The sequence below is a fragment of the Kryptolebias marmoratus genome, linkage group LG18 (assembly GCF_001649575.2).
Source record: "Kryptolebias marmoratus isolate JLee-2015 linkage group LG18, ASM164957v2, whole genome shotgun sequence".
NCBI classification, from domain to species: domain Eukaryota; kingdom Metazoa; phylum Chordata; class Actinopteri; order Cyprinodontiformes; family Rivulidae; genus Kryptolebias; species Kryptolebias marmoratus.
In genome coordinates this window covers 3,793,642-3,821,418 of record NC_051447.1, presented here as the reverse complement: position 1 = coordinate 3,821,418, position 27,777 = coordinate 3,793,642, and the positions used below count along the sequence as shown (strand labels likewise).

General features: G+C 42.0%; 1 protein-coding gene across 2 annotated transcripts; it reads right to left on the bottom strand.

Annotated features, from left to right (window-relative positions):
* Nucleotides 1–20,623: 20,623 nt before the first annotated feature.
* On the bottom strand, nt 20,624–26,201 carry LOC108246641 (GTP-binding protein Di-Ras1-like). Of its 2 annotated transcripts, none has more exons than XM_037981367.1 (4): nt 26,008–26,201; nt 22,264–22,535; nt 21,992–22,162; nt 20,624–21,836 (listed from the first exon to the last, which is right to left on the bottom strand). In XM_037981367.1, the coding sequence occupies exons 2-4, from the start codon at nt 22,399–22,401 to the stop codon at nt 21,546–21,548; spliced, it is 600 nt and encodes a 199-aa protein (XP_037837295.1). In that variant the 5' UTR covers nt 22,402–22,535; nt 26,008–26,201; the 3' UTR covers nt 20,624–21,545. The 2 variants fall into 2 exon arrangements, with proteins under 2 accessions (XP_037837295.1, XP_017289771.1); XM_017434282.3 differs by having other exon boundaries at nt 22,264–22,448.
* Nucleotides 26,202–27,777: the final 1,576 nt, after the last annotated feature.

Genomic DNA, 27,777 nt, shown 5'->3' with positions numbered 1-27,777 from the left:
GTCTAGACCCCTCAGATCTTCTGGTTCTGGACTGCTCTGCATCCCCAGAACCAGAACTAAACGAGGAGAAGCAGCTTTCAGTTTCTATGCACCACAAATTTGGAACAAACTTCCAGAAAACTGTAAAACAGCTGAAACACTGGGTGCCTTTAAATCTCAACTTAAAGCCCACCTGTTTAGAGTTGCTTATGGCTAAATTAGGGTTAGAGTGCGGGTTTTTGATGTCTTCGATGTTTTTCTCTTTCTTACTGTTTATTCATTGTCACATGCTGTTTTTATTTTGTTTTTTAATTATGTAAAGCTCCTTGAAATGCCTTGGTGCTGAAATGTGCTATACAAATAAAATTTGATTGATTGATTGAACAGAGGAACAAATGGTTACATAATTGTTTGCCACCATAAGAGACGGGTGATAACAAACAGTGTAAACTCTGGGACCGTACTGAAGTCTTATCTGGACCCAGATCAGTTGCCAAATATCATTAGAATGTGTTTATTATATTTTTAAAATGTATTCATAGCTTTTCACATGTGCACAGTTCTTCGTATTTATTCATTCATTTAAACAGTTGCATATTTTCCCGTGTTACGGTAATCCCACTGCTGTAGACCCTCGAACTGAATGCTGCGGTTTAAAAATGGAGCGTTTTTGAACGCCTGGGCATCGAGAAGATCCAACGTTTTGTGCACACGAACACAGAGAAGCCTGTCGCAACCTACTGCTTTAGATTCGCGCAGTTTAAGGTGAGAGAAATGAACTGTTTATCTGACATCTAAATTTTTAACACGGAAGAAGCTTCAAACGTGTGAAAGAGTTCAAACCTGCAGCTGTTTGTCCTCCTAAACTCCTGGTTGTATTGTGTGTTCCCTTCTAGTTCGGCTGTCTTTTAAAGTATAATTTGCTTTTTTTTAAAATGATGAATCATCTTCTTATCTGTTCTTGTTTTTACTGTTCAAAGATTCTCTTTCTGATCCCCTTCATCATCTCTCCTCCTTCACGTTACATCTGTTTGTTTTCTTTTTCTCATTGTTCTCTTGTTTCCCACCTTTCTTCCTAACGGCCTCGCTCATTAATGTCCTCTCCTCCCTCTTTTGTGCAAACAGTGTGAAGACCTCCTCCTCCTCCTCCTCCTGTTGCTGACGTTAGTGGGAATAAAGAGCTGAAGTCCTGAAACAGACCAGAGAGCAGCAAGGGGAGGGGGAGAGTGTTAGGAAATGATTTCAGTCCATAAACCTCTGAGGGGAATTTCATTTTCCTGTGAATTTCAAACGAAAAAAAAAAAACAAAACAAAACAAACCCATCAGCAGCTCATTCCTCCCTTCAGTTTCCATCTCTGGATCATTACTCTTTTGAGACTCAAACATGTAAATATTTTGACTCTAAACTGACAAAAACAAGATTTCTCGACATTTTAGGATGTTTTCCTTCAGTAAAAATTAGCTCAGCGTCGGATTGTGGTGACGGTGTGTTACTTTAAACAAAAATGTGGTTTTTTTTTACGTTCAGTAAAAAACGTCTCCAGTTAGAAATCTGTCTGTCATGTTCAGTTTAACCTAACTGTTTTAAAGTTTTATTACCAACCAGGAAACAAGCCATCATCTTTTTTGGTGTCTTGTTTTTGTTTCTCTGTTTGCACATGACTGATTAAATGGACGAAATAACAAAAACTGCAAAACAATCCTCTCTGACGCCAACAAAGTGTGATAAAACATGAAAACAAGGTAAGAATGAGGCCAGTCGGTGGTTTTAAGTTGTTAGATAAGCATGAATGTGCAGGAAAGTGAGCGTATTCAGGAATGTTGTAACCATGAACTGTTTCTTTTTTGGTTTTGTTTTTAAATTTTGGACCTTGAACAAAGTGTGGCTCAAAACGGCAACAGGAAATGAAATTCTGTTGAGGAGCGAAGGCCAACGTTGTGCCAAAAATACCTTGATATTTTCCCCGGAGGGCAGAATGTTGTGTGTGAAGACCGTACAGTCGGGATGGGAGTTTGATTTTTCCAGGAGGATCCTAACATCATTGCATGCCACAGATCTGATGTGAGAGATTTTTGTGTTTATTTAGCCGTGGTGGCCATACCGAGTCAGTCTGACTCCAAACGTTAATCCAGGTGTCACTGAACGCCACCCAGCAACGCAAACGAACCACAGGATGAAAGTCAGTTTATTTGTAGACATGAAGTCCGTCCGGATCCTGCATGCAAGATGCAGGGAGGAGAGAAGACACGAAGCTGCAGCCGAGGGCAAATCTTCGAAGCATTGCACCACCTGTCACTTTTCTTTCTGCAGTTATAGCAGAAATAACAACAGACAGAGTTTATTTATGTGAGTGGAGCTGATGTTGTGTTTTCGCATCAAATCAGGGTTTTAATAAAACAGAGAAATGACATTAGAAGTTACTTCTCGAGTAAAAACAAAAACCTAAAATATGCAAACGAGAGCAGCTTTATTGTAAATTCAACCACAGTAAAATGCAGAGTATGTTTGTAGGAGAGAATGAAACAGACATCATGACAGCACCTAACAGCATTTCACAAACGGCCACAGAAAGGAACCAGTTCCCGTGAAAGGTGAACTTGCAGAGAAATGCGAACAGGAAATGTTGAAATACCCTTGAAAGAGTCTGTGTGAAGTAAGAAATGTGCTGAAGCAAAACAACAACAACCACTTTAATTTCTGATTCCTTTTTTTTGATAACCAATGCTTTTAAATTTAGAAATTACACCTCAACTTTGTGCTGATCAGAACAACAGAAATAAAGTTTTTTAAGACTCAGGCCTGCAAACCAGTTTGCTCCTTTTCTTTGCTGAATGGATAAATCTGCTAATTTTTCCTCAGAAACAGTGATGTCATCGACATAGAAGGAAACTTGAAAACAGAAATGATTCGACAACGACTTCTTTTCAGGCTTCTGTTAAAGAAAGAGGAACCTGTAGCTTCTGTGGTGTTAAACACTAATTTTATAGATTTCTGTAAGATCTGAACGCTCTGAAACTTGGAAGTTTCCACAGTTATTGTCGGTTCTGTAACTGAATCCTGCATGGTGTTATCCTGCAGCTCCCAGATTATTCTGTGTTTTCCCAGCAGGTTAGAGTTTCTATCTCTGTGCCGAATGAAAACAGCCCGGATGAGTGGAGGCAGCCAGAACAACAGGAGCTGAAACCATCAGAGAAATCACCTGCAGAGGCTGGAAACGTCCAACTACCAGAAATATTTTTCCGTTGTTGTTGATCTGCAGCGACGCCCTGCAGCGCAGAATGTGTGTCCACAAAGAGACAACGCTGGCTACATTTAAAACAGAAACCGAAGAAACACTCTAAGTTACGTCCTTACAGCTGGTGAAGGCCAAATGTAATGGATGCCTGCAGCTTTCCTGATGTTTGGGCTGATAGGTGTTGCGCTCGTATTGTTTATAATTCAGGAAACAGAAACAAACGCAGGTTGTCTGGATAAGAGCGCTACAGGTGAGATGGCGAGAAACTGACTGGATTTACAAGCTAACAGCTAATCCAAGCCCAAAGTGAATTCCTGCCATCTTAGAACAACTCCAATCTCAAAAAGGTCATAGTTGTTATTGCTAATGGTAATTTACAGTTTGTTGCAACAATTTACCAACAAACAGTCATTTCCATGAGATTCAGTGGGTATTTGCTGATGCAAATAGCAGCAACAGCTAGCTGTAGCCCTTTTGGTGCAGCCTGGAGGACTTCCTGCAGGATTATCATCTAATAAAAAAAGATTTGTAATTTAGTGTTCACGTAAGGTGATTGATTAGTGATAATTTCAGCTGTTAGCTCATCAATCCAGTCAGAATTAAACTTAATTTCTTCAAACTGAGGTTCTACAAAGAGCTATCTACAACAGGTAGGACATCATTTGTTCATAATCTTACCACAGAAACCTACTTAACCAGATCTGAACCTCCTTTAATGGTCACTGGGTGCCCTCTAAGACTTCATATTCTGGATATCCTGGACTGGTTGTCCTTTAAATATGTCTGAAACTAACATCTTGTTGCTATTTAAACACTTCTTGTGTCTCTTCCAGGACATGGAAATCCCTTAACTGTCTCCTGGAGTAAAAAGAAAAGAAGCCAAACTTTGTAGCAATTGTGCAAAACAGATTTTTTTTTTCACCAGCAGTTTTAAGTTACTGACTCTTTTATGTGTGTGTCGCCTGCCAGCCAATCAGAGAGCAGCATGTGTGGTACGTGTGACAACGCAAGGCATGCACGGCGGAGAGAGCGGCGGCACTTGAAAAGCTCTCGCACGCTGTTCTATACAGGATCCAAACAATGCAGAATACATCAGTGAGTCACGGCAGCTCGGCGTCCTCACTCGGCCTCTGGCTCCCGCTCGTCCTGCGGAGGACACGCCGGCTCCCGGGGTTCACAGCAGGACACGTGAAGAAGAATATATGACATAACACCTTGGAAGGGTGAGTGAATACCTATGCCAAAATTGAATTCAGGTGTTCCAACCTCTTCCACGGCCACAGGTGTGTAAAATCAAGCACCTAGGCATGCAAACTGGTTCTACAACCATTTGTGAAAGTATGAGTCGCTCTTGGGAGCTCAGTGAATTCCAGCGTGGTGACAGTTATGAAATGTCCTCTCTACTCAATATTCTGCAATCAGCTATTAGTGGTTTTATAACAAAGTGGAAGCAATTGGGAATGACAGCATGAAGTGGTTGACCATGTAAATCCACAAAGGAGCTCAGAGGTCACCAACGTTTTGCAGAGTCAAACATCTCCAGACTCCATGAGGCCTTCAGATCAGCTCAGGAACAGAGAGTAGAGAGATTCATGGTATGGGTTTCCATGGCAGCAGCTGATCCAAGCCTTCCATCACCAAGAGCAAAGAGTTGGCTGCATTGGAGTAAAAACCACCGCCACTGGACTCTAGATCAGTGGTTCCCAAATTTTTCAGCTTCCGACCCATAAAATAACAGTGACAAAGGTGTGTGACCCCATCTGTTGGCTGTTTAAATATCCAAAAGTGCTGATGAGCCGATTAAATAAGGGCATAATGACAACACAAACAGTCTTAGCATCCATTTAGCTGTATTTCAATTCTCTGTAACAATTATGGTGCAAATATATAATTAAAAACTGGGGTTTTAATTGTAACTTGATATTTGGAGATTATCTAAGGACCCCTAGTGGTCTTGGGTGACCCACATTGGGGTTCTGACCCCAATTTTGCTCTAGAGCAGTGGAGATATGTCCTCTGGAGGGACGAGTCTCCTGTCTGACAATCTGCTGGACGGTTCTTGTCTGACTGCATTGAGCCGAGTGTAAAGTTTGGTGGAGGGAGGATCATGGTGTGGGGTTGTTTTTCAGGAGTTTTTCAGCACACCAAGAGATTATGGACAACTTCATGCTCCTTTCTTTGTAGGAACAGTTTGGGGACAGCCACTTCCTGTTCCAACATGGCTAAGCATCAATGCAAAAACCAAGGTCCACAAAGACACGGATGAGGAAGAACTTGACCGGCCTGCACAAAACCCTGACCTTGACCCAACAGAACATCTTTAGGATGAATCAGAGCAGAGACTGAGAGCCTTCTGTCCAACATCAGGGTCTGAAGAATAGTCCAAATCTCCCATAAACTCTTCTCAACCTGTGGAAAGCCTTCCCAGAAGAGCTGAAGCTGTTATAGAAGCAGAGTGGGCCAACATCAGATTAAACCTTACAGATTAAGAACAGGATGTCACTCAAGTTCATGTGAATATGAAACCAACCCGACTGAGCCCTCTTTATTGTTGAGTCTGAGCTGCATTCGTGTGAGCAGAGTCTCCACCGCGGCACGCCTCCCGTTCTGAACCGTTGGTGGAGTTTTGGCCGGGACTCGCTGTTCAGTCGCCAGAGATTGAATGGAATCTGGTGCAGGAACGGCAGCAAACATGCAACGAAGAAGTCAGCTCGGGTCGAAGGAAGGTTTGCAGGAAAACATTAAGCTTGACACAACAATGCAGAGAGTTTTAAAGATAGTTTAACTGAAATAAACCCAACAGGGTGAGTCAAATGTTGACCTGAACAGGAGAGAAGAGGTAGAAACCTGAAAACAACAGCTCAGGGAAGAGTTTTAAAATTGATTGTCTATTTGCAATAGGTAGGATATTAATTGTTCAGTGCCTTTCTGCAGAACCCAACCTCGGAAGATCTGAACTGCTCCTTTAAGTGGTTTTAAAAAGTAAGAAAGATTAAATCTGCATTCATAAAACTTCAAATAATGAAAGACTTTTCTAACAGCTTCTAGGACTGAATCTGATATTAAAAAACAACCAAAAACTTTTATTTAAATCTACTTTTAGAACTCATAGCGTCAGATAAATTATTACTTTCTTTTTGTTTCATTCAAAAAGGCCAAATAAAACCGAGTTTGACAGTTTTTCTCTCACATTGCTTCTGTAAAAGTTTAAAGAAAGGCAGCTGTTTTGCAGAACATGTGTTTTTCCTCCTGTTTTGGCTGAAAAAGCAGAAAAGATCAGCAGGTTCTTCCTCTTCCCAGACTTCCTGCATGTTTGGACCTAATTATTCTGCCCTGAACCCTGAACTGTCAGCTTCAGCCAAACCGCCACGGCTGGCAGAAAGAGACCTCAGTCTGTTTCTCTGCAGACGCCCCATTCCTCACATTCCACTGCTATATCAGTTCTGCAGAACAGATACCTTCTTGGTAATTTGTTATTTGAATGTTAAAATATGTCACACTCCTTTGACTGGGAGCTGCAGAACAGTGAGTCACCATGGGATTGCTGTATGAACCTCTCTGATATGAGAACTGATTGTTTTCTGGACAGGTGAGGTGGTGAATAAACTGCACGAGCATCAGGTTTGTGTGGAACGTCCACGCCGTGCTGATCTCACCTCATGCACGCATTAAGATCTCTACAGAAATCTGAGCCGCTGAGTGCTGCTGCAGCTGATCTCATTCCCAATAAATCAAACCTCCATCGAGAAGCCCGAGAGGAGTAACTTCTCCAGCTTCTTCCTGCATCAGATCAGAGTAGAGGCTGCAAACTTTACCATCTCTCCTTTGAAATAAAACAAATATAGAGCCAAGAAAACTACCTGACTGTTAAAACTAACATAAAACAATTCATTAAACTTCATTTATATAAAGGTAAATGTTAAAATCCATCATGGAATCCAAATGTAACACAATCAAGCAAAGGATGTGTGAATTACCTTTTATTAAATTGCCTTATTTCATTAAAAACTATCAATAAATGAGTGCAAATTCAGATTCTAACTTACAAATTAGGAATTCTGAGCATAAATTCTGTTTTAATCTGTGTGAACAATGTGAATTTAAAATTAATTTGTCGTATTTTTGGACCCGCTGGAGTCAGCAGCTCATCTGTCCTGAACCATATCAAACATGATACGTGTTTTAATGTGTGAACACATGAACGATCAGCTGTTTCACATGAACAGAAGGGGAAATGACGTTCTGTGGGAACAGGAAATAAAAAAAGAAATCCAGCTAAAACAGAAACTCAAGGGGAAAACACCTGAAAATAAAACTCCTGCAGAAATAAACTGAAACAAAAGCAAAACTTTTCAAAATCGCCACCAAGAAAGAGCAGCTCTGAGTTGTTTCGTGTTTTCTCTGTTTCTAATCACCGCCTCAGTGACGAGAGACATCTGAGAAGATATTTTTATATTGCACCAGTTAAAAGAAATGTTTATTTTTTGCTCCTCATTCTTGCTTTGTTGATCCTTATTCCTGCATCATTTTATCACCCCCTCCCCACAGGGCCGGTCCATTATCTAACGCCGATGACTCAGTCCGCTGTCACAACGCGCAGGTCATCACTATCCTCCGTTGGCGAGCGTGTGAGTGAGCGTGTGGGGGTATGGGTTTCATGTTACTCACTCATGAGGAGGAGGAAGAGGAGGAGGAGGAGGAGTGTGGGAGTTACAGCAGTGGAGCAGGACGAGGATCAGAGCACAACCAACATCTCCTCCAGCTGAAACATGGATTAGACGAGCAGCTCCTCAGTCTTAGCTGCGGTTCGGTTTTATTTTCTGTCCAGATTCCTTACAGACTCGAGATCAGATCCGGCTCCAAGAAACAGCAAACCTGAACATCTGTGAAGCTCTTTCGTGCAAACTGAATAAAGCATGAAGTAGTTTTAGAGAAACAAAAAAGTAAAAGACAGGAACAAAACAATAAAAGAATAAAAACTTCAATCCAAGTAAGGGAGTGAAAAGCAACTACAGATGGGGGGAAAACTAAAATTTGTGTGGATGTGCAGAGGAGGGACAGTGGGTATGTTGGTAGGAGGATAAAAGACAAAGAGGACAGATATGGATGCAGTTAAAGAGGACATGGAGGGAGTTGGAGTGAGGACAGAGGACACAGAAGACATTTAGACGGAACCAGAAAATCAGAAAAGTCTCGGCTGCGTCCAGCTGTCCTCACCTGCTGCTTCCAGTCCTCTCTTTGTCTGCAGATCTGATCCACGTCATGTTCCAGCCTTTTTCAGCCTGCTGTCTTTCCCTTTTTGTTTGTCTGATGAGTTCCTTTCTGTCCAGGTACTCAGAAAACATCAGTTGTCATGAGTCCATTTTTCTCATGACTCATGCATTGATTATGAGACAACAGGGGCCGACTGGAGGGGGGCATCGGTTCATTTCCTGTCTTCTTGAGGTAAATCTCGAAGAAACAGCTGAACATTCGGGTCCTGCGGTTTCTGGGCTGTAGAACTCCAGTCAGAGCCTCTGGGGTGACCTGACCCATCAGGATCCCGGACCTGTTCCTGGTGCTTCTGCTCAGGAACAGGTCCGTATCAGAACCACTGCAGGAGAAACAAAAAGTGCTAACTGCCTCCGGTAAAAAAACAACAAAATGTCTCAGGCGTTTCCATCCATGAGTGACTGAAGTGACACAACAGAACCAGTCCTGGGTTTTAGAGAACCCATCAAGACGGTTGACTTCACCATGATGGGTGGAGGTTTGTATCGTTAGGTGATTTGTTAGTACAGATAATCTCAGGTAAATGCCAGGATGACTGGATCTGAGGTTTGATACGTACGGGTACGCTGCACCTCACACCAAAACTTTAGCGTCCTGAAGCTGTCAGAACCTCATGATTCAGGGTGGAGGTGTGTTTGAGTCTGATTCAGGACTCCAGGGTGACCCAACCGTCAGGAGGGCGCACCGTGCTCGGGAGCCCCCCAGGAAGTCCGAAACCGTTTTACTACTTCCTCTAAAATTGGGCTCAGGGCCCCGCTGTGGGTCATAAAACTCCATGTGTGGGATGTAAGGAGAAATTTCCCTCCTTTAACAGGATTTCATTGCCTGCAAGACGTGGAATGGGGGATTCTCTACCGGTTCTAAACGTTTCGGCTGTCAGAAACTGACATTTTGTTTCTGCCACATGCAAACTGTGAAATGGAAAATCTTCAGATAAAGTCAGATGATGAGTCAGTGAAATAAAGTCTCGAGCTCATCTCGTCTTAATGACGAGAGTAGGAGGCGTCTTTGCAAAAATCCAACAAAGCCGTGTTTTTAACCTAACTGGTTAAAGCCTCCATCTTCCAGACTTTTCCTTTTGTTATTTTTTTTTCGGCTCATCGTTCGTTACGTCCCCAGGTTTCACTGAGTCATGTGACCTTTCTTTTCCCACAGCCACGGAAGCTGCAGGCGGTGGGAAACCGGGCGGGGCGTCCCCTCTGAAGTTTCTGTCCTCTTCATCATCAGATCCTGCCGCTGCTGCCGAGGTGTTTCTGGTTTTCTGCTTCCAGCCACAGAGACAGAAAACTACAGACTGCCTCCTCTCTCATTCTGCAGACGTGATGAGAAATGACATTTTCCCAGAGAAACCAGCAGGTCATCAGTGGTGGCTTTAACTTTCTGTTGGACAAAGAGACTGAAATAAAAACGACTGATTCTGTTTTTAACAAGATATTTTAAATTTTGACAGTGAAAAATGCTTCCATGAACAGAAATCCATGTATTAACATTTTCTGATTAGCTGCCAACAGAACCCTGATTTTAAAAACTGAGCTCAAACTGCTGTAGGTTCCATGTTCTCGACTGGTTCTTTATTTCCCTTCCATCCTGGCAGAAATGTGCTGCAGTTTTTATTCATTTTTCTTCACGTTCTTATCATCGTCGTCTCTGCAGACATGTCAGTTTAATCCAGCCGGAGGCTCCTCAGGACATTTTATCAGGTTCTCCAGATTGAACCTTACCTGTTGGTTCTCACCTTCAGTTATTTTTCATAATATTTTACTGGCACTAAATCTAGTTTGTGTCACGGCTGGAGCTGTGTTTGTTATTTAGCCCAATAAAATTCAGGCATGAATTTTATTTACCTTTATAATAATTTATTATCACCTGTCTGTCTGAGACCAAAACATCTCAGGAGTTAATTAATCATTAGATGTATGTTAGAAACATGAAGACATGACATGACATGAAGATTTGCATCAAATCAACATTTATGCATGCCGGCTGACAAATTAGCCCTGAAAGCATAAACAGCTCTTTTGCTAAATATCTAATTTAGACAGAGCAATGAAGAAAACTAATAATAGAATAAAACTGTTTATTTTAGTGTTTCCTGTTGATTTAACCTGCCCGTGGATGCCCTGCAGCTTGTAAGTTTAACCCAGGTTGTGAAGGTCGTTGCCTAATTTGACCCAAAACTTCGTTCCTGGTTGAGCGTCCTGTCAGCTCGTTAACTCGTGTTCAGAGAACCGAAAGTCTCTGCCCTGCAGCAGGAACCGTGTTTATCGTTTGTTCCTTCCAGATACCTGGAAACACGCCCTTCGCTGCTCCGTCATGTGACCCTGGAGCTGCTGCTGCAGAGGGTTTGTTTACTTTTCCTGCTGAAACGCATCGACAGGCTGGCCAGGCCTCTCTCTTTCCCTGGAATCATGCAAATCAGGTCCAGGGGAATAAAGTGACCTTTTTCTCTTTCTGTGGCTCTCGTGCAGCTCTGTTCTGTTCCCGTTCACCTCCTTCCTCCCCCCTCTGCTCCTCCTCCTCCCTCAGGAATGTGTGGCACTCTCAAGGTGATATCAGGCAACGGCTCGGATCAACAGGAACAGCACGGCCTCATTCAGGCTCTCAGCTGTGAGAAACACAACCTGCATGAAGACAAGGAGGAAGTCGAGCAGCAAATGGGTTTATCTGCAACAAAAACTAAAAGTTTAAAGATTACAGATGAGGCAGAGGCTGCAGCAAGTGGGAAAGAACAAAAATGAGGTTGTTTTATCTTCCGGGGAGCAGAAATGTGATTGAGCATGACATTTCTTAGGTTTATCTTTTTTACAATAAGGTCCATATCTTTGTCAGTTTGCTGCGTTTCCCTTGAAGATAAATTAATCTTTATATTTGAGCAAGTTTTCATCATTTTGTCACTATCTTTCAGCGAGGTAGAACTTTTCTCACACTCTGTTCTCAGTAACATCTTGTTCACGGCAGATTTATGTCACCCAGGAAGTGACTTTCTTTGTAAAAGCTGTCATCATCCACCATAAATCTTTAAAAACGACATTTCATAGAGTGTTTAGATCAAACATATCTGCATCAGCGTGTGCCTTACTGTCTATCAGCTTTTTCATTAAATTCTTAGTAAAACACTTAATCACAAATCGGTTAAAAACACTTTTTTCATTTAAAATAAGAAGATAATGCAGGAATAATGGTTAAAATGGACTCCATGTTGAATGTTACCTCACATCAGGTACCTGACATCGGCACTCAGGTCATCAGCAGGTTGGATTCAGGCTCTTCAGGCTGATGAGTTAAAAGTAGAAGAATGAAGAATATCTGCTTTATTCTGAGGCCAATCAGTTTAGTTCATGTCTGCAGTTCAGTTCAGGACCAGTAAAAAAACTTGTTTGTTGGGATGGAGAGCCTGAGCATGGATGGATGAATGGATGAATGGATGGTGTGAGATAACTCATGCTTTAAAGATAAACTCATCTTAGCTGGGAAAAAAGACTCCCAATAACCCCGCTGGGCAGCAGAAGTCAGCAGGTTTTTCTTGCACACATTTATTGAGTTATTTTTAGTTTGTTTCCAGGTTGATGAGCGAGTCCTCTGAGCTGCTAACAGGACAAAAAAACAAAAAAACCCAAACAAAAACCAGATGGATAAACTCAGGATTCAGTAACCTGCAGCCTGTCAGCAGGAGAGCAGCAGCAGAAGCTGCTGAGACAGAGAAATGAGAGCAAAAAAACAGGGAGGTGACGAATCCGACAGCCTGCCCGAGAGCAGAAAATGGGCTAAAAGTCAGCGAGTGATTCCGGTAAGGAGGAGCAGAGGAGAGCAGGACAACAGCATGACTCAGCATCTTCACTCTGCTCACACACTGCAGCCTTACAGGAAGAAACAACCCATCTGTGTTTGTCAGTTTGAAATGAAATGTGTCGACTCAGTGAGTCTCAAAGGAGGGACAGTGCATTGTTCTTTATTGCAACAAATTAAAGTTGAAGCACATGAAAACATGAACATCTTGAGGCTGAGGCCGAGGTGACAGAAAAGGCCGAACAGTTTGTTTTCCCCCCTGTCTTCTCGCAGACGGCTGTCAGCTCGAGTCAGAAGGAAATCTGCATCAGTAGTTTCAGAAAAGTGATGCCATGCAGTTTAAAGCTTTAATAAAGAGCTTTACTGTAAATTTAGTCCCCAGAGCTAAAAGTGCATCCTGTGAGTAAACGACACGTCACTGCGGAGTAAACAGGACTGTCTTATTTTACACCCAGGACCAGGAGGAGACTGAGACCAGTCTGAGGTGGTCAGACACGTGAGTCAAGCCTGTCTGTCTGACAGTCTGTCTGTCTGACTGACTCATCTACCAACCTGCAGCTGATAGTGGCCTCACTGCGCCCCCTGCTGGTCAGAAACTGAACTGATGCTTGTTCCTGGAGTGATGCTTTGCTGCCACCTGCTGGTCGCCTGTGCAGCTGCTCCTAAAAGTACAACACAAATATGAGCTGACTGTCTTTGTTTTACCTTTAAAAAAGCCTTAAAGTGCTCAGTTTCATATCCCTCAGCAGCCACTGTTTGTTTGTTTGTTAACCAGCTTCAGGAAACTGACATCAGATGTTTATTTCATTGTAAAATTATGCTTTTTTAAACCAAACCACAACACGTTTTCTGCATCTACTTCACCACAAGGCCTTTGTGACGTCCTCACTGATGCTATCAGTCCATCCTTTAGTTTCTTTTGTTAACCTCTTTTTGTCCATTTTTATTCCTGTTTGCAAGATTTCTTCCCTGTCAGGTTTCAGAGTTGCGGTTGCACATTCAACCGATTACTGTACAGTTATATTAATTCAACTAATCAGCCTGAAAGTGTTTGTTTGTGCGAACAACAGTCGGTCGAAGCAGGCTGCCTCTGATAGTAATAAAAACTACGAAAAGGGTTCCCAAAGCGACTCGATGTACGGATCAGATCCTTGCCACTTTCTGCCAGGATGCTCTTTAAAGGGGACTCTATCCTTTCTGGTTTCGCAGTAAAATGACCTGAAACCAGCAGGTTCTTTCAGCACCTGTGCCGTTTTATTGTTGTTAAACTCAGACAGGCTGCATCAATTAAAATGTGACTGACTGGGCTTTACTTCAAGGGATAGTTCAGATATTTGGACTTGGGGTTCTGTAGTTTAATATCTTACATGTTATAGTTTTAAAGACTTCAGTTTGGAGAAGTAGTTTAATTTAGACCAGACTGATGAACTAACAGCTGTACGACCAAGGACTAAAGTGGATAATTATCGACAATTTCATCCAAATGCTAAATTATAAACCTTCTCTTTGCTGCTGATCCCACATCTATGGGTTGTTTCAGCAAAAATGTCATGAGGTGTAGCTGCTGCTATTGACAAACAACCACAAAATAAAGTTCAAACAAAAAACTGAAGCCAAAGAGCTGTCTCCATCAGGTAAGATACTGATGGTTTCTAACGTTTCCACGAAGCCTAACTTGACTGAATTGGAATAAATGAGTTTTTTTCAGGGGGTCTAAATTGGGTTGAATTGGTCTAAAAGGAGCTTAAACTGATTCTGATGCCTGAAAATTAAAACGGTTAAGAAACAGTCATGAAAACACGACTCAGCAGCTTCCTGTAGAAACACACACACACACACACACAGAAAAACACTTCCCGGAAACAGAGAGGAGGAGGAGGTGATGCTCGTCTCCTCCCAGCTCTTCCCGGCAGTCAGACCCCTCACGAGATGCAGCGCACCACTGCAGCGGAGCGAGCTGATTGGCTCTGGGCTCAGGCTCCGCCACGGCCAATCAGAGAGCAGCTCTGCGGTGTATCGGGTGATGAAACGTAAGGATCATGAATTCCTGTAAAGGATGTCATGAAGGGGAACAGAGAGTGTGTTTGTGTCCTTGTTAAAAACACGTAATCCTGATCCCAAAGCAAACCCGGTTCTGTTCTGAGAAAACATGAAGTTTGTCCAAGGCCCGTCCCAGTTTTAGCAAAGGTGGATCTGCTCATGACTCACTGTCGGCAAACACAGGTGGGATCTAAGATAAATATCCAGTTTGTTGAGTCACAGAGTCCATCCGGGTTCTTTACGCTTATCTGTGGTCCAGGAGGGAAACGCAGACCTTCCTGTCCCCAGAGACACCGGTCCTGGACCAGAGAGGAGAACCCTTTTAGGGAGTCCTGATCCAGGATCTCCCCTCAGGCGTCCTCATGATGGCTCCTCTTTATGTCCTTCAGCTTTGAACAGAAAAAGAGACATCAGGGCGTCCAACAGAGCCAGATCGATTAAAACTTCATCATCATATTAGGGACACATTATAGGAGCAATTTATTAAACTGAAGGGGGGAAAAATAAGAAAATAAGACGTAATGTCTGTTTTCAGCTCTAAAACTTCAGATGTTTGAACTAAAAGCTCGATGAAGAGTTGGACTGATTGGTTCATTCACGCTGTAAAACAGAAAGTACACATTTTATTAAAATAGGAAGGGAAAAAAGGTACTATTTAATATTATTGACATGACCTAAGTTAGTCAGAATATGAGTTCTGCTTTGAGAAACATGATGCTCCAACATCTCCTCTCCTGAATGATTTCATTTCAGAGAATCCAATCATCCCTTGTCATCATTTATTTAAGGAAATAAAAAATAAATGCTCTTTTTATCCCCAGTCCTGCTGCTAATTAACCTCATTAGTTGTAAAAGCCCCTCCAGCTGTTTATTTTTATTTTTACAGCCTTTTGTTGCCTCTGGAACAACTGTTTCGACATGTGTTGCTGCCTTTAATATCAAAATGAATTTGACTTTTTCAGGTTAAACGAGTCGTATTTGCTAAAACTGTACGTGTTAATTGTAAAAACTTAAAAAAAGCTTCTATGAAGCAGTGTTTCCATTAGTTTTTTTTTTTTTTTTTTACAGTGCAGCACATGGCTGGCGTCTCTACAACACGTTTAAAACACAACACAGAAACACAGTCCTCCAGCCGTCCTGAACTTTTTATCAGAGGAAACTCGGCATATTTCAGGATTTCCCTCTGACTCATTTTTCACCACCAGCAGCCTCCAAAAGCACCACAAACATCTGGAAATGTTGCTGCTGTTGTCACGGGGACGCCTGTGGCTTCAGCTCGTCACATTTTTCCAGGTTTGGGAGCAGAACTGAGTCATTAACGTTAGGAATAACAAGCAGTGATGCTTTTAGAAACCTGAACACATTCATGGAAATCCTGATCGGGGGATCTTTTCTCTTTTCCAGCCTGCAGACTTTGTTTTTAGCTGTTTATTTATTAACATTCAGCTCATTCAGGAGACGGCTGCTGTGACTTTTTAAAAATATTTCATTTATTTCCACAGAAACACGTCGAGATCTTTTCTGTTCTTCAGAAACTTTGTTCTCTCCAACATCTGCTTCAGTTGCTGGCTCGGTTTCTGTCTTCTTTTGCTGCTTTTAGCTTTCAGCTCGCATTTAGCTTTTAGTTATCCTAATGATACTATTAGCTTCTATTAGCTTTTAGATACTTTTAGCTACTACTTTTAACTAGCCCTTTCCTACTTTTAGATGGTGTTTTTCTCTTTTGGCTTTTAGCTGGCATTTTGCTACATTTAGCATTTAGTTGTCCTTTAGGTACGTTTAGCTTCTAGGAGCTTTTAGATACCTTTAGCTAGTATTCTACTACTTTTAGCTTTCAGTTCTCCTTCTGGTGCTTTTAGCTCATAGCCAGGCTTTTGATACTTTTAGACTTTTGTTACATTTAGCTTTTAGCTAATCTTTTTTTCTTTTCCACTTTTAGCTTTTTAGCTTGTGCTCTGCTACATTTAGCTATCATTTAGCTCCTTTGAGCTTCTTTTAGCTTTACCAGCTCAGTTTTTCCTCCATGCAGCATCCGTTCAGTGTTTACATCTAAAGCTCAGTGATTTCTTTGCTTTGTTTGTCCTGATCATCGCCTGAGATTCTCAGTGAAATGTTTCGTCTCTCCTGTGGTTCTTGGCTCGATCAGGTGTGTTTCTGTACAGCTGCAGCCTTCCCTCCACATCTGGAGTTTCCGATGGCTCCGTCAGCGCCGTGGTGACTCAGTCTGTTGGTTTTGGTCTTGGACTCTGAGCCGTTCTGGATCTGTTTGACTTCAGCGTTCAGGAATCAAACATGCTGATCCTCACCTGCTGAAGTTACATCATCCCTGCAGCTCGGGTTCGTCTGCGTCACCTCAGCGCCACCAGGAGGCCGTTTGTAGAGAAGTCTGGATCATTAGACACCAGCATCAACACCCCCTCTGCACATCAGGGGTCAGAGAGGCAGATAAAGGAAGTCAGTTTGTCTCATTTTGATGCATTTTTTAATCCTCCTCTTGGTGCTCAAAACATTTTCAGTAGGATCAGTCTGCTGACAGGACTGTAATCATTTCTTTGTATCTGTGTCTCCTTCATGGAGGCTTCAGAGCTCTGACAGACCTTCAGAAAGCCTGCAGAGATGTTGATAAATTACAGGAAGGCCTGATCACCACAGTCTCAACTGCATTTATTAATTAACAATAAGGTCATGCTTCTAAAAGTAATTTTATTTAACATTCAGACAATGTTTGAAGCCGTTCTCCTACAATGTAGAGTTTTATACTTAAATCTTGAGATTTTTGTCAATAAATTTGACCATCCTTTAAAGTAAATGAGTATCTTATAGTTAATAAAACTCTTAAACAGAAGGTCTGTTTATAGACGGGAAGAGGGGTGGGAGGCGCTGACCAGCTGTAAACAGATGTTTCACAACAGCTGGTTACTCATGCCGACACACGCCGTACTGTACTGTGAGCGGAGACAAACAGCAGGCTGACAGAACAAAAACATCACCACAAATCTTAGTTTTTAATCTGTATCCTCCCAAGCTGTGATTAATTACTCAGAAAGACTTGATTTCTTTGTATTTAAATGGAAAAAAAAACCCCATTAAATTAAAGGAAAACTGGAGGGAACTGAGCGGGATTAGATTCAGTCCCTTAAAATGAAGATTTTATTTTAGAAAATCCAGTTTATTAAAAACTGAACAGAGTAGGTTATACTACAGATTGCCCGTTTTCAATCTGTTTGCTAATTTGGCCAAGAAAACATGTTGGGTCAGATTTGTTTGAGACGTGAAAAAGGTAAACATGTGAGGGTTGTGCTGCAGGACAGAGTGGAAGTCAGCTGGATGAAAACTATAAACAGATTGTGTTTAAATGTGTGACAATCTGAAGGTAATAAAAAGCCTAAAGAGCCAATTTAAAACTGGTTATTGTGTCGACTCAGCTGTGGTTCATGTCTTCATCCACTGGTCCCAGTTACATGAATTAACAAACCTTTATGTGAATACAGACATCAGCCACAGTTCAAAGAAGAACTCTGGGAGTCAATCTTGAAAAAATATTAGTGAAGACAAGTTTAAAATTAAAATAATTTAGGAAAATCTGGCCGCTTGGAAGAGTCAGAGCTGCAGTGTCGCATCTCCTCCAGCAGGTGGCAGCAAAGGTTGTTTCAGCCTCACTGCTGCTGATTGGAGCAGCTTCTGCTGGAAAATGGTTAATATCTGGGTTTATGTTAGGCTCATATTGCTCCAACAACAGTTTGATGTTTTCAGACACCTCCATGCTAGCCTGATCGGTAGAGATTTTACCCAAACAGACGCCAACTTGTTTTTTCTACTTTGTCTGCACCGTTTTTGTCCTTCATGTTTGACTTTTTAAACACAGGATTTGATTTGAGAATGTTTATCTCTACCAAGTATTTGTCATGATGTTTCTGCAGGTTAGAAAGTGAAATTTCTCCTCATCTTGGTGAGTAATTACTTTACAAAATAAGTTCAACCTTTTATTATTAATTTGAGGTGTAGACATTAAGTGATTGTGACTCAGTGCAGAAAAATAAAACAAATCAACACATTTTCTTTCTGCTGCTCACAAACAACCTGCAGCTTTTTTTTAATATTGCTCAAGCCAGACTGATGCTAACATGGAGGCATGTTTATATCTCAAACACAACATCATTTTTCTGTTCAGTGAAGTAAAACACAACAGATGTGACCAGTGTGCTGACAGGGAGTTTTCCAGCTTTTTGTTTGTGCTTTGAAATGTTTTGAGATCAGAAAATCTCCAGAACTGCAGAGGAAATCTGTAAGAAAGGCATCTCATCTGATCAGGCATCGCAGTTTGTGTTTCTGTTAAAGAAAAAAAGAGTCCTGTTGTGATGAGAGGATTACTTTGAGTCTGCAGTCAGGAAAAATGTTCACAACAAACCCTCGAGTTAAACAAGACTGAAAGTGTTTAAAAAACCGGATCTGCTCTCTCTGAGTCCCAATTTCAGCCAGGATCTCCTCACATTCATCAAACTGGAACCTTCTGCCCATAGTTTTATCAGGTTTAATTAAAGACAAAAGGCTGCCTGTCACACTCTGAACCAGTGAAAATAAAACCCCACAGCCCTGAATGTCTGAAACCGACGGATCACCCACAACTGCCGGGCTGTAGAGTGAGTTTTGACATCTTCTGTGGGCCAGAAGTGAAACCTCAGCCTTAATCTGAGGCCTACGTGCCGCAGGTGGTCCAGATCAGACTGTCTGGGGTATTACAAAAAAAATCCTTTAATTTTCATTTCGAATCGCACTGAATTGGTACTTAAGACACATTTGTGTAGATAAATAACTGCAAATAAACTGCAACATTCTTGTGAAAGACATGCATATTCTTTACATCACAATTTAGTCACAAAATATCTCAATCCCATCTCAATTTATTCTCTTTTGTGCCTTAATGTGGTCGCCAAAATGTCTCACTTTCTGACTAAAACCTAAACTGAGAAGATGTTCCAACACGAGATGGAGGTTCGGCAACTCATGGGAGGAAACTGAGAAAACTATCTCACTTCTACAAGAAAACAAACATGAAGCAGTTTTAAAAATGATTAAAAACAGTTGGGGTTTTTCCTGCCTCTATAAGAAAAATGTGTCCTAAATGTGTTGGTGTTTAGTATCGCAACAAAGACAGGACGTATTTGTTTCAGGGATGATCAACTTCCGGCGTTGGTTGACACAATAAGGTGCTGGCTTTCTCATTTCAGTCAGATTTGAATAAGAAGGTCCTGATTGGCTCATTAATTATCTGAACAGTTTCAGGTGTAAATGTGAGACAAACTGTTTATATTTCTGCTGTCGTAGAATACCAAAAACAAAAAAAAAAGCAAAAAAAAGAAATCTATGAAAAAAAATCAACTTGTTGGTTAAAATGAGGTAAAACTTGAGCTTCTGTTACAAAAAATTAGCAGTTTTTACAACAAATTGCACACGTTCTGTATGTTGAAGCATCTGAAACAACTAATAACTAAAAATAATAAGAACTAACATTTAGGCACCTCTTGCACTTTGGCTCAGTGTGGCAAATGCTAATGCATATCATTTCCTTTCCTCGCTGTTTGTGGAAAAAGAGACCGGTACTAAATGTCAGGCTAGACGTTATTCTGCAGGTCCAAACCGTTTGGGTGCAAAAAGAAGCCGTCTGACAGATGCACCCAACAAATTTCTACTTCTGTCCCCCCTTCTGTCGCCTCGTTGTGTTTCAGTGTCCCTGAGTCTGCATCAAAACTGGTCCACCCTTGTGTCATGGAAATGAATGCAGAGATATGTGCAGTGCAAAAGAAAACCACATTATGGTCTATAATTGTGTTGGTTTTGTCCAAATTATGGAGTAGGATTAGAATTTTGCATCGGTGCAATCAACGTCAGACCGATGATCCTTCCTCCCACCAGGAAGTGCCAGCGATCATGAAGTGAACCGGCGAAGCTTCAGCTTCAGCTTCAGCTTTTTTGTGGAATCTTGTGATATTTAGTGGCTCAACCGTAACAACACGCTCACCTTCCACCGAAACATGGCTTTGAAAAGGACCCGCTACAGAGTCAGTGTTCGGAGGGGAACGATGACAAAGAGGTAATCAGAAACTTTGGATATAAACGACTTATTCCAGGCTGATTAAAGCACACTGAATCCTATATACACAGCTTTCTACTCTAATTAAACCATAGTTATAAATATAAAGTCACGTTTCCACTGACGGATCACCTGTAACGCTCTATAATTTGACCCCTTTTTGTCTCGTGGTGCTGAGTTTGGCTAAGATTGAGAGTCAATAAAAACAAAATGCAATGATTTGTAAATATCCTAAACCCATATTTTATTCACAGTGGAACATGGTGCAAACATTTGATGTGTTTATGCAGAAATTGCTCCATTTCTTTGGAATAAAGAAAGTAATTTTGAAATTGGTGGCAGCAACTCGTCTCTTTAAAGTAGTTCCAGATGTTTCTCTCTGTGCAGCATCCCCTCTTCTTCTCCCATCAGTCTGTAAACATCTGGACCTGAGGAGAGCAGCTGCTGGATGTTGTTCCATTCTGTCTGTAGAGGATTCTAGCTGTTCAACAGTCCTGGATGGGAGCAGATGTTGTTCTAAAACCTGGAGATCCTTTCCAGAGGCACTAATGCACCCCCATACCATCAGAGAGGCAGGCTTTTGAGCTGCACACTGATATCAGCAGCGTTGACATGTTTACTACGTTTCACTGTGAATAAAATAAATCTTTGCATCACATTGTTTTTATTTACTTCCCAAGTTTTCAGAACCATCACGAACATGTATGCCAGATTTCTGTGATGCAGTTTTCCAGAAAAAGAGATAAAAGCAAACAGATGAGTTCGTCAGGAATCAGCCAGATGCAGCTTTTAGCCACGAAAGCCTCGGCGTGCCGTATAACCGATGCACTGATTCCGTTACAGATGTCAAAGAAAAGGCGAAACAGCAAATATTATTACCCCAAAACATTTTCAGGACAAAGCATCACTGTTATCCAACGTTTAGGCCCAAAGTTCACAATCAGACGAAGTACTCCAGTCTCATTAACAACAAAACTAGTTAAGGTTTTATATGAGTAATTCAGGTCCACGAACACAATCGGACGTTCCAGGTTCCAGATATATCAGCCGTTCTGAGCGTTTTGTTCTTTGAGGCTTCAGAGTTCAGTCAGACAGACGCGGGGAGCCACCACAGAAGAAGACCAGCCGCCGCTGGGCTGCTCTACATGACGACGCACTTCCCCTTCAGCTTGTCGGCTCGTTTCTGTTTCCCCGATCGTTTCCCGTCGATGCTCAGGCTCATGTCCCTCTTCTTCTCCAGCGCCAGCAGCTCCTGGAACAGTTCCTTCACGTTGCTGTTCGTTTTGGCCGACGTCTCCATGAAGGCACACTTCCAGGCGGCGGCCTGAGCTTCCCCCACCTTCGTCTCCACCTCTCGCTGGGCCGTCTCGTCGCTCTTGTTGCCCACGAGCATGATGGGAATCGACTCCACGCTGCTTTTGATGGCCAGAATCTGCGAGGAGGAAAAAAAATGGGCTGTGTGTGAGGCACAAAGTGCAACAACTAAAGGGAAAGGTTTTGTGGAGAACATGGTTTCATGTAATTAGTTTAATGAATGAGATGCAGCTATGCCACGTGGAGGAAAACCTCCACCCTGAGGTTCTGGACCTGTTGGTAGATGGGTTTGAGCTCCTCCAGCGACTGGCGGCTGGTGATGGAGAAGACCAGGATGAAGGCGTGGCCTTTGGAGATGGACAGGCGCTGCATGGCGGGAAACTGGTGGCTTCCTGTTGTGTCTGTGATCTGCAGCGTGCAGACGCTCTTGTCGCAGCTGATCACCTGCAGAGGCGGAGGACGCAGATTCATCAGCTGGGTCAGGGTTCTCACCTGTGAATACTGACTCTCAGGTAAAGGTCTGAAATGATCAGCTTGTGTCCCACCTGTCTGTAGGTGTCCTCCACCGTGGGGATGTAGGTGTCTCTGAAGGTGCCCTTAACAAAGCGGAGAACAAGCGAGCTCTTCCCCACCCCGCCCGCTCCGAACACCACCACCCGGTAGTCGTTACTCTGCTCTGGCATTCTGGGAGCTGGAGTCCACCTGCCAGCCTGGATCAGTCACCTGTAGGCTTCAGGTGAGACGACAAGAAGAAGAATAGATCCCTTTATCTACTGTGTAAACGCCGTGCGAACGCCACTCTCAGCGGAGGCCGAAGCTGGAGGACAAAGACAGAAAGTGGAGCGAATAAAAAAAGGAAGCAGGGCAGACTGGGCCAGAACAGAGAGAAGCGTCTGGATGGCATTTCTATTAACTTTTAGCTTTTATCTAGCATCTTGCTTCTTTTAGCCGTAACAGCTCAGCTTCAGCTTCTTTAGCTCGAAAGAAAGATTATTTTTTCTTTACTTTAATTAACGTTTTATGCGCTGATGCTGTATTTTCTATAAAATCCGGTCCGTAACGGCGCCTCTCGACACGCTTTCGTTTCTAGAACAGTTTAAAACTGGAAGTGGAGGCTCGGTCGAACTTGTCGTTTCTCCTAAATAAATCGATTCCAGCAGCACGCCACGTGTCCAACTGCCCCAGGGTAGTTGGCTAGAAAGGCGTGTTAAAAGTACAGATCATTCACAGTTTCTTCGTCAAAATGTAGGTATTTTCAGGTTGAGTTATAATGTTTTATATTTCCAAATATTTGTAAAGATCCCTGAAAGACTCGGGGTTGAATCTCTGGTAAAAATGGTTTCTGTGGTTTGTATTGTTTTCTGTCAGACCAGTTTCACCGCCTCCTTATCTGACTCTCACACACACACCTGCCTCCTGATAGCATCCCGAGTGTTTACTGACATAACTGCAGCATTACAACATACCGTGTGTGTGTGTGTTGCCCTGTCTCCGTGGTTACAGGGCTCAGAGGAGAGAAAGCGACACAGACGGACTGCTGAGATTTATGCGCTGGGAAGAAGCGGCGCAAACATTTCATCACCAGCAGGCCTGTTGTCATGGTTACCCGCCTGCCCACACCATCCGATGTCACTTCCTGTGCGGAGGCAGGCGGCAGGGGAAGCACCACCGACGACGACCGGACCGTCAGACGCTGAGGCTGAAGACATAACGACGTGAAGGCGTGCGGTGCGACGAAGAGTTACATTAAAAATAATGAATTTTCTCTCCAAACACTTCAGAGGTTATTTATCCCCATATGCTGGTTTAAACCAGGGACATAAACTGTCTCCTGTCTCCACATTACGCTCGTTGTAATTTTATTGTTTTATTAAATCAGCACATTTTAGACGAGGGGAATCCCACCTCTGAGTCCACATTTTTGATAAGACGATGCTTGTTTAAAATCAGCTGAAAGCAAAAACACCTGCATCAGATTAACCTTACGTCCCGCAGCCTCCATAACATCACACACAGGAAGGTCCAAATCTGTCCAGAACCACGAAAACCACTTAAAGCTTAAAATAAAACCTGCATATATGTAAAAAAACTACAGCTTGTTACATCATAACAAGAGCTGCAATTAACTGTTGACATTTATTTGTATTTTTACATGTTAGATCAGAAAAAAGGACTAAATTATTATAAAAAATATAAATATTTTTTGTTTTAAAACCCTGTTTGATCAGATTTAAACACTGAACTCTGCAGTGAGTCGCTTCTATCTCTGCAGGAAGGTCAGGTATCCCATAATGAGCTTTTAAATCACATAATTAGAGCTAACATATATTTGTTGGATATTTAAATGTGACTTTAGTTAGTCGCTGGAACCTTTTGCACAGTTTGTTTTTCTCTAATAAGTCTGGAACTCGTCTCCGTTTAGTTTCCAGGATCCGATCGCTAAAAGCTCCTGGCAAAGTTTGGCTCAGATTCCACAGAAATGTATCGTTCGGCACGATAACAAGTGAAAATTTGTCTTTTTAAAATAATCTGTGTTGTGGTATTTAACGAGACCGGGAGAGCCTTCCTCCTTGCTCCAACGTTTCTCAGAAATAGAAGAAAAAATGCAAAAAATTAAAACGTTTCCATTTACAGAACTTCTTCTTATGGCCCGTGGAATAAAAACTACATTTCGGTTAATAAAGAAAGAAGACTTTCATTTCATTTCATCAAACGTTTACTGTTTCATTTCCGTCACTTGTCAGTGAAAATCATTCGTGATTTGTTTGGAAATGTTGTCTTCTGGGGAATTTCAGAGAAAGTGTGTGACTGAAAGTTGGCTTAATGAAGCAGCTAAAAAGCTAACAGGCTAACGGGCTAACTGTCACAGTTTTTTTTTTCTTGATGTTGTTGGTTTAATTGTTTATCATTATGTTTCTGTGTTTATTTCAAGTGTTCCTGTTTTCTCACTCCCTCATCGCCCCTCCCAGTAGATGCTCGCTGCCTGGGTTTGTCAGGTTTTTTTGGTTTTGTTTAAATTAAATCACTTTTTGCTACACTTCAGAGCCTCAACAGCTGCCAAATATCAGCGAAGAAGCAAAACCTGATGCGTCCTTGGGATAATTAGGCTCACTCTCGCCACAAACTGCATAAAACTGGACAGGAAAACGCCTAAAATGAACTTCTCTTTCTTTGTTTCTATGATGAGGGTCGGTCCCACCTCCCAGCTCTACGTATGACTCAAAAAATGAGAACGTAAAAGGGTAAAGGCCAAAATAAGTTCTGTCTGGATGGCTGTTTTGGGTAGAGTAGCAGACGAGTAGCGCTCCAGGTTTTGACTGGCATTTGCTCCAAAGCGCCTTTAAAGTCCTGCTCCAGTTAAGTCTGAACATTTCACGTTCCTTACGAAAGATGTTTGGATGTTTCTGCTCAACCGTGAGCTCCGAGTTTCATCCGGTCTGTACCGGTCCGGCAGGTCCGGCCGGTCCGGCCGGTCCGGCTGGTCCGGCTGTTTTCTTCTGCTGCTTGTTCCTCCTGTTCAGGGTCGCAGTGACTGGGTGAGAGGTCAGGGGTCACAGAGACAGAAGAAACAACCAGCTGACAGGTGGAGACAATTCAGAGGCGCCATTTTCACGTCTGGGCCGCGAGGCGACCTGCCTCCTGTGATTAACCTCGTTTATGTAAAACAAAAACTGCTCATCATCTTAAAGCTTAAAGTGCCAAAAACACTCCTTAAACTAAGAAACATCTCGATGGTTAAAGTGGCCACTGACACTGATGTGAGCAAAATCTGTGACTGGATGAGGTTTGTTTACACTGAGTGCAAACCCGCATTTCAGCTGCCGCAGTTCAGGACCTTTAAGGACCTGAGGAGCAGCTGAAAAAGCATTGATGACTTTTACACATTCACCTGAACCTGTTCTGTTTGTATCTTTGGTCTGATTTGAAGCTGATGGTATTTTACAGCCCCGGAGACGCACGCACATGCACGCACGCACGCACGCACGCGCACGGCTTTGTTCTCCCGTCCAGCAGCTGCAGCTCCTCATTATCTCCTCACATCAGGGTAATTACCGGGACTGCGCTCCATAGTAAGGACGGCTCGGGCACGCGCCCAGCTGGACACGTGCACAAACTCCAATTACATAAACACACACACACACACACACACAAAAAGGTAAACACGCACGCACGCGCGCACTCAGAACCGAACTGAGCCGGAGCCGGCGGCCGACCCGCCTCATGGTGAGGGTCCGCCGGCGTAAGGCGCGGCGCTTCGGCCGCTCTGGGTGTGATGTCTGCGGACTCACCGTGCGCGCGTCACCGTGCGTGTCTCCGCGGATCCTCTCGGTTTCTCCCCGTGTCGCTGCGCGCGCGAGGTTGGTTTCAGTCCGGAGCGGCTGTGAGGATCCCGAACCCTCCGAATCACTTCATCCTCCTCCTCCTCATCATCACCATCATCATCCTCCTCACAGCGGCTGCGGATCAGACCCTCCTCCTCCTCCTCCTCCTCTTCCTCCTCCTACTCCCGGCTCCATCACCTCCTTCCTTTTTTCTCAGCTGACAGAAAGAAAAAAACAAGACGCTCCAACTGGTGCCGCCGCCGGATTTTCACAACAAAAGCCCCATTTCAAGAAAGAAAGAAAACAAAGGAAAAATGTAATTATAATATAAATAAAAATGAGTTATGTTGTCTTAATGATCATTATTTATATTAGAATGTATTTAATTTAGATTATATAATGTTTCTTATTGTCATAAAAAATAAGATTTAAAAGAATGTAAGAGTAAACAGAAATAAATAAATGTTGTTGTTATCCTAACAGAGCTCTTTGCTCTCAGACTGCAGGTTTACTTGTGGTTCCTAGAGATTCTAAAAGTAGAACAAGAGGCAGAGCTTTCAGTTCTCAGGCTCCTCTCTCTACTTTTAAGACTTTCCTTTAGTTAGGGTTTGAGTTTCCTGAGCTTTCCTTTAGTTCTGCTGCTATAGGCTCAGACTGATGGAGGACAAACTGTCCACATGTCCTCACTGTGCTGTGTGTCTTTACTCTGCATGTTTGTAATTATTTCTATCATTAACATGTGTTTTTCTTTGTCTTTCTTTCTATAGAAACTCCACCTGGACCATATTGAGATAAATTAAGTGTATTTTTTTAAAAAAAGGTCAAATAAAGAAATAAACAATAAACTGTTCGGGATCAATCCCAGTAGGTATAATTTATTATCAGAAAAATAAAAACGAGGCTTTTAATATGAAGGCTGCTGCCGACCGGAAGTCTTATTTTAGGGATCCTCTTCTTTGTTGGTAAAAATATATTTTCTTCACACCTTCACCTCAGCTGCGTCACTCAGACACGTCAGCAGCAGAAACCAAAATAGAAACAGAAAAGAATCAGAAGGAATTTATTTTTATTTGTTTACAATCCTGTAAGTTTAGGTTACATTTATTTTAAGTTTCACCTATACTCTTGCACCTGTTTTTAGTTTTTAATGGTTAAAACTTTATGAAATAAATAAAGATTCAATCATTTAGATTTATTTTCACCCTGAAGGAAAAATCAGAACAAACAAACAGATTACATACACAGATCAACAGAAAAAGTTTATTTTAATTATAGTTTTTATTTATTTGTTTACTTATTAGTTGCTCAGTTCTTGGGTGATGTTTAAGCAGCAGTTAAATCCTGAAATGAGCACAAAAGCAACAAAATAATTAAAAATAAAAGGTTTTTAGAAACAACAACTTTGAGATTCAGAGAAAACAAAAATGAAAAACATGTAAAATTACAGAAAAACAGATAGAAATACAGATTATAAAGAACTACATCAAAATAAAATGCCATTATTCTCTCAGTTTTAAAGTTTTAACCATTAGGAAATAAAACAAAATGTAGTATTTATTTAGTTATTAAATTCTAAATTTTCTGTCTCATTATAAAGAAGCTATAAATATGTATTTGTAAATCAATAATTGTTTAATTTTATATAAATAGTTGCTTTTCTTTCTGTTTCAGTAAATGTTAATGTCAGATATTTCTCTCACTCTTGTGGTCATTATTGAGCACTATACAGGAACAAAA

Coding starts and splice junctions, on each gene's coding strand:
- LOC108246641 (XM_037981367.1), bottom strand. CDS start 22,401: ATGCCAGAGCAGAGTAACGACTACCGGGTGGTGGTGTTCGGAGCGGGC. Junction 22,163..22,263: donor TGGAGGACACCTACAGACAG/GTGGGACACAAG, acceptor CCGCCTCTGCAG/GTGATCAGCTGCGACAAGAG. Junction 21,837..21,991: donor TCAAACCCATCTACCAACAG/GTCCAGAACCTC, acceptor TCCTCCTCGCAG/ATTCTGGCCATCAAAAGCAG.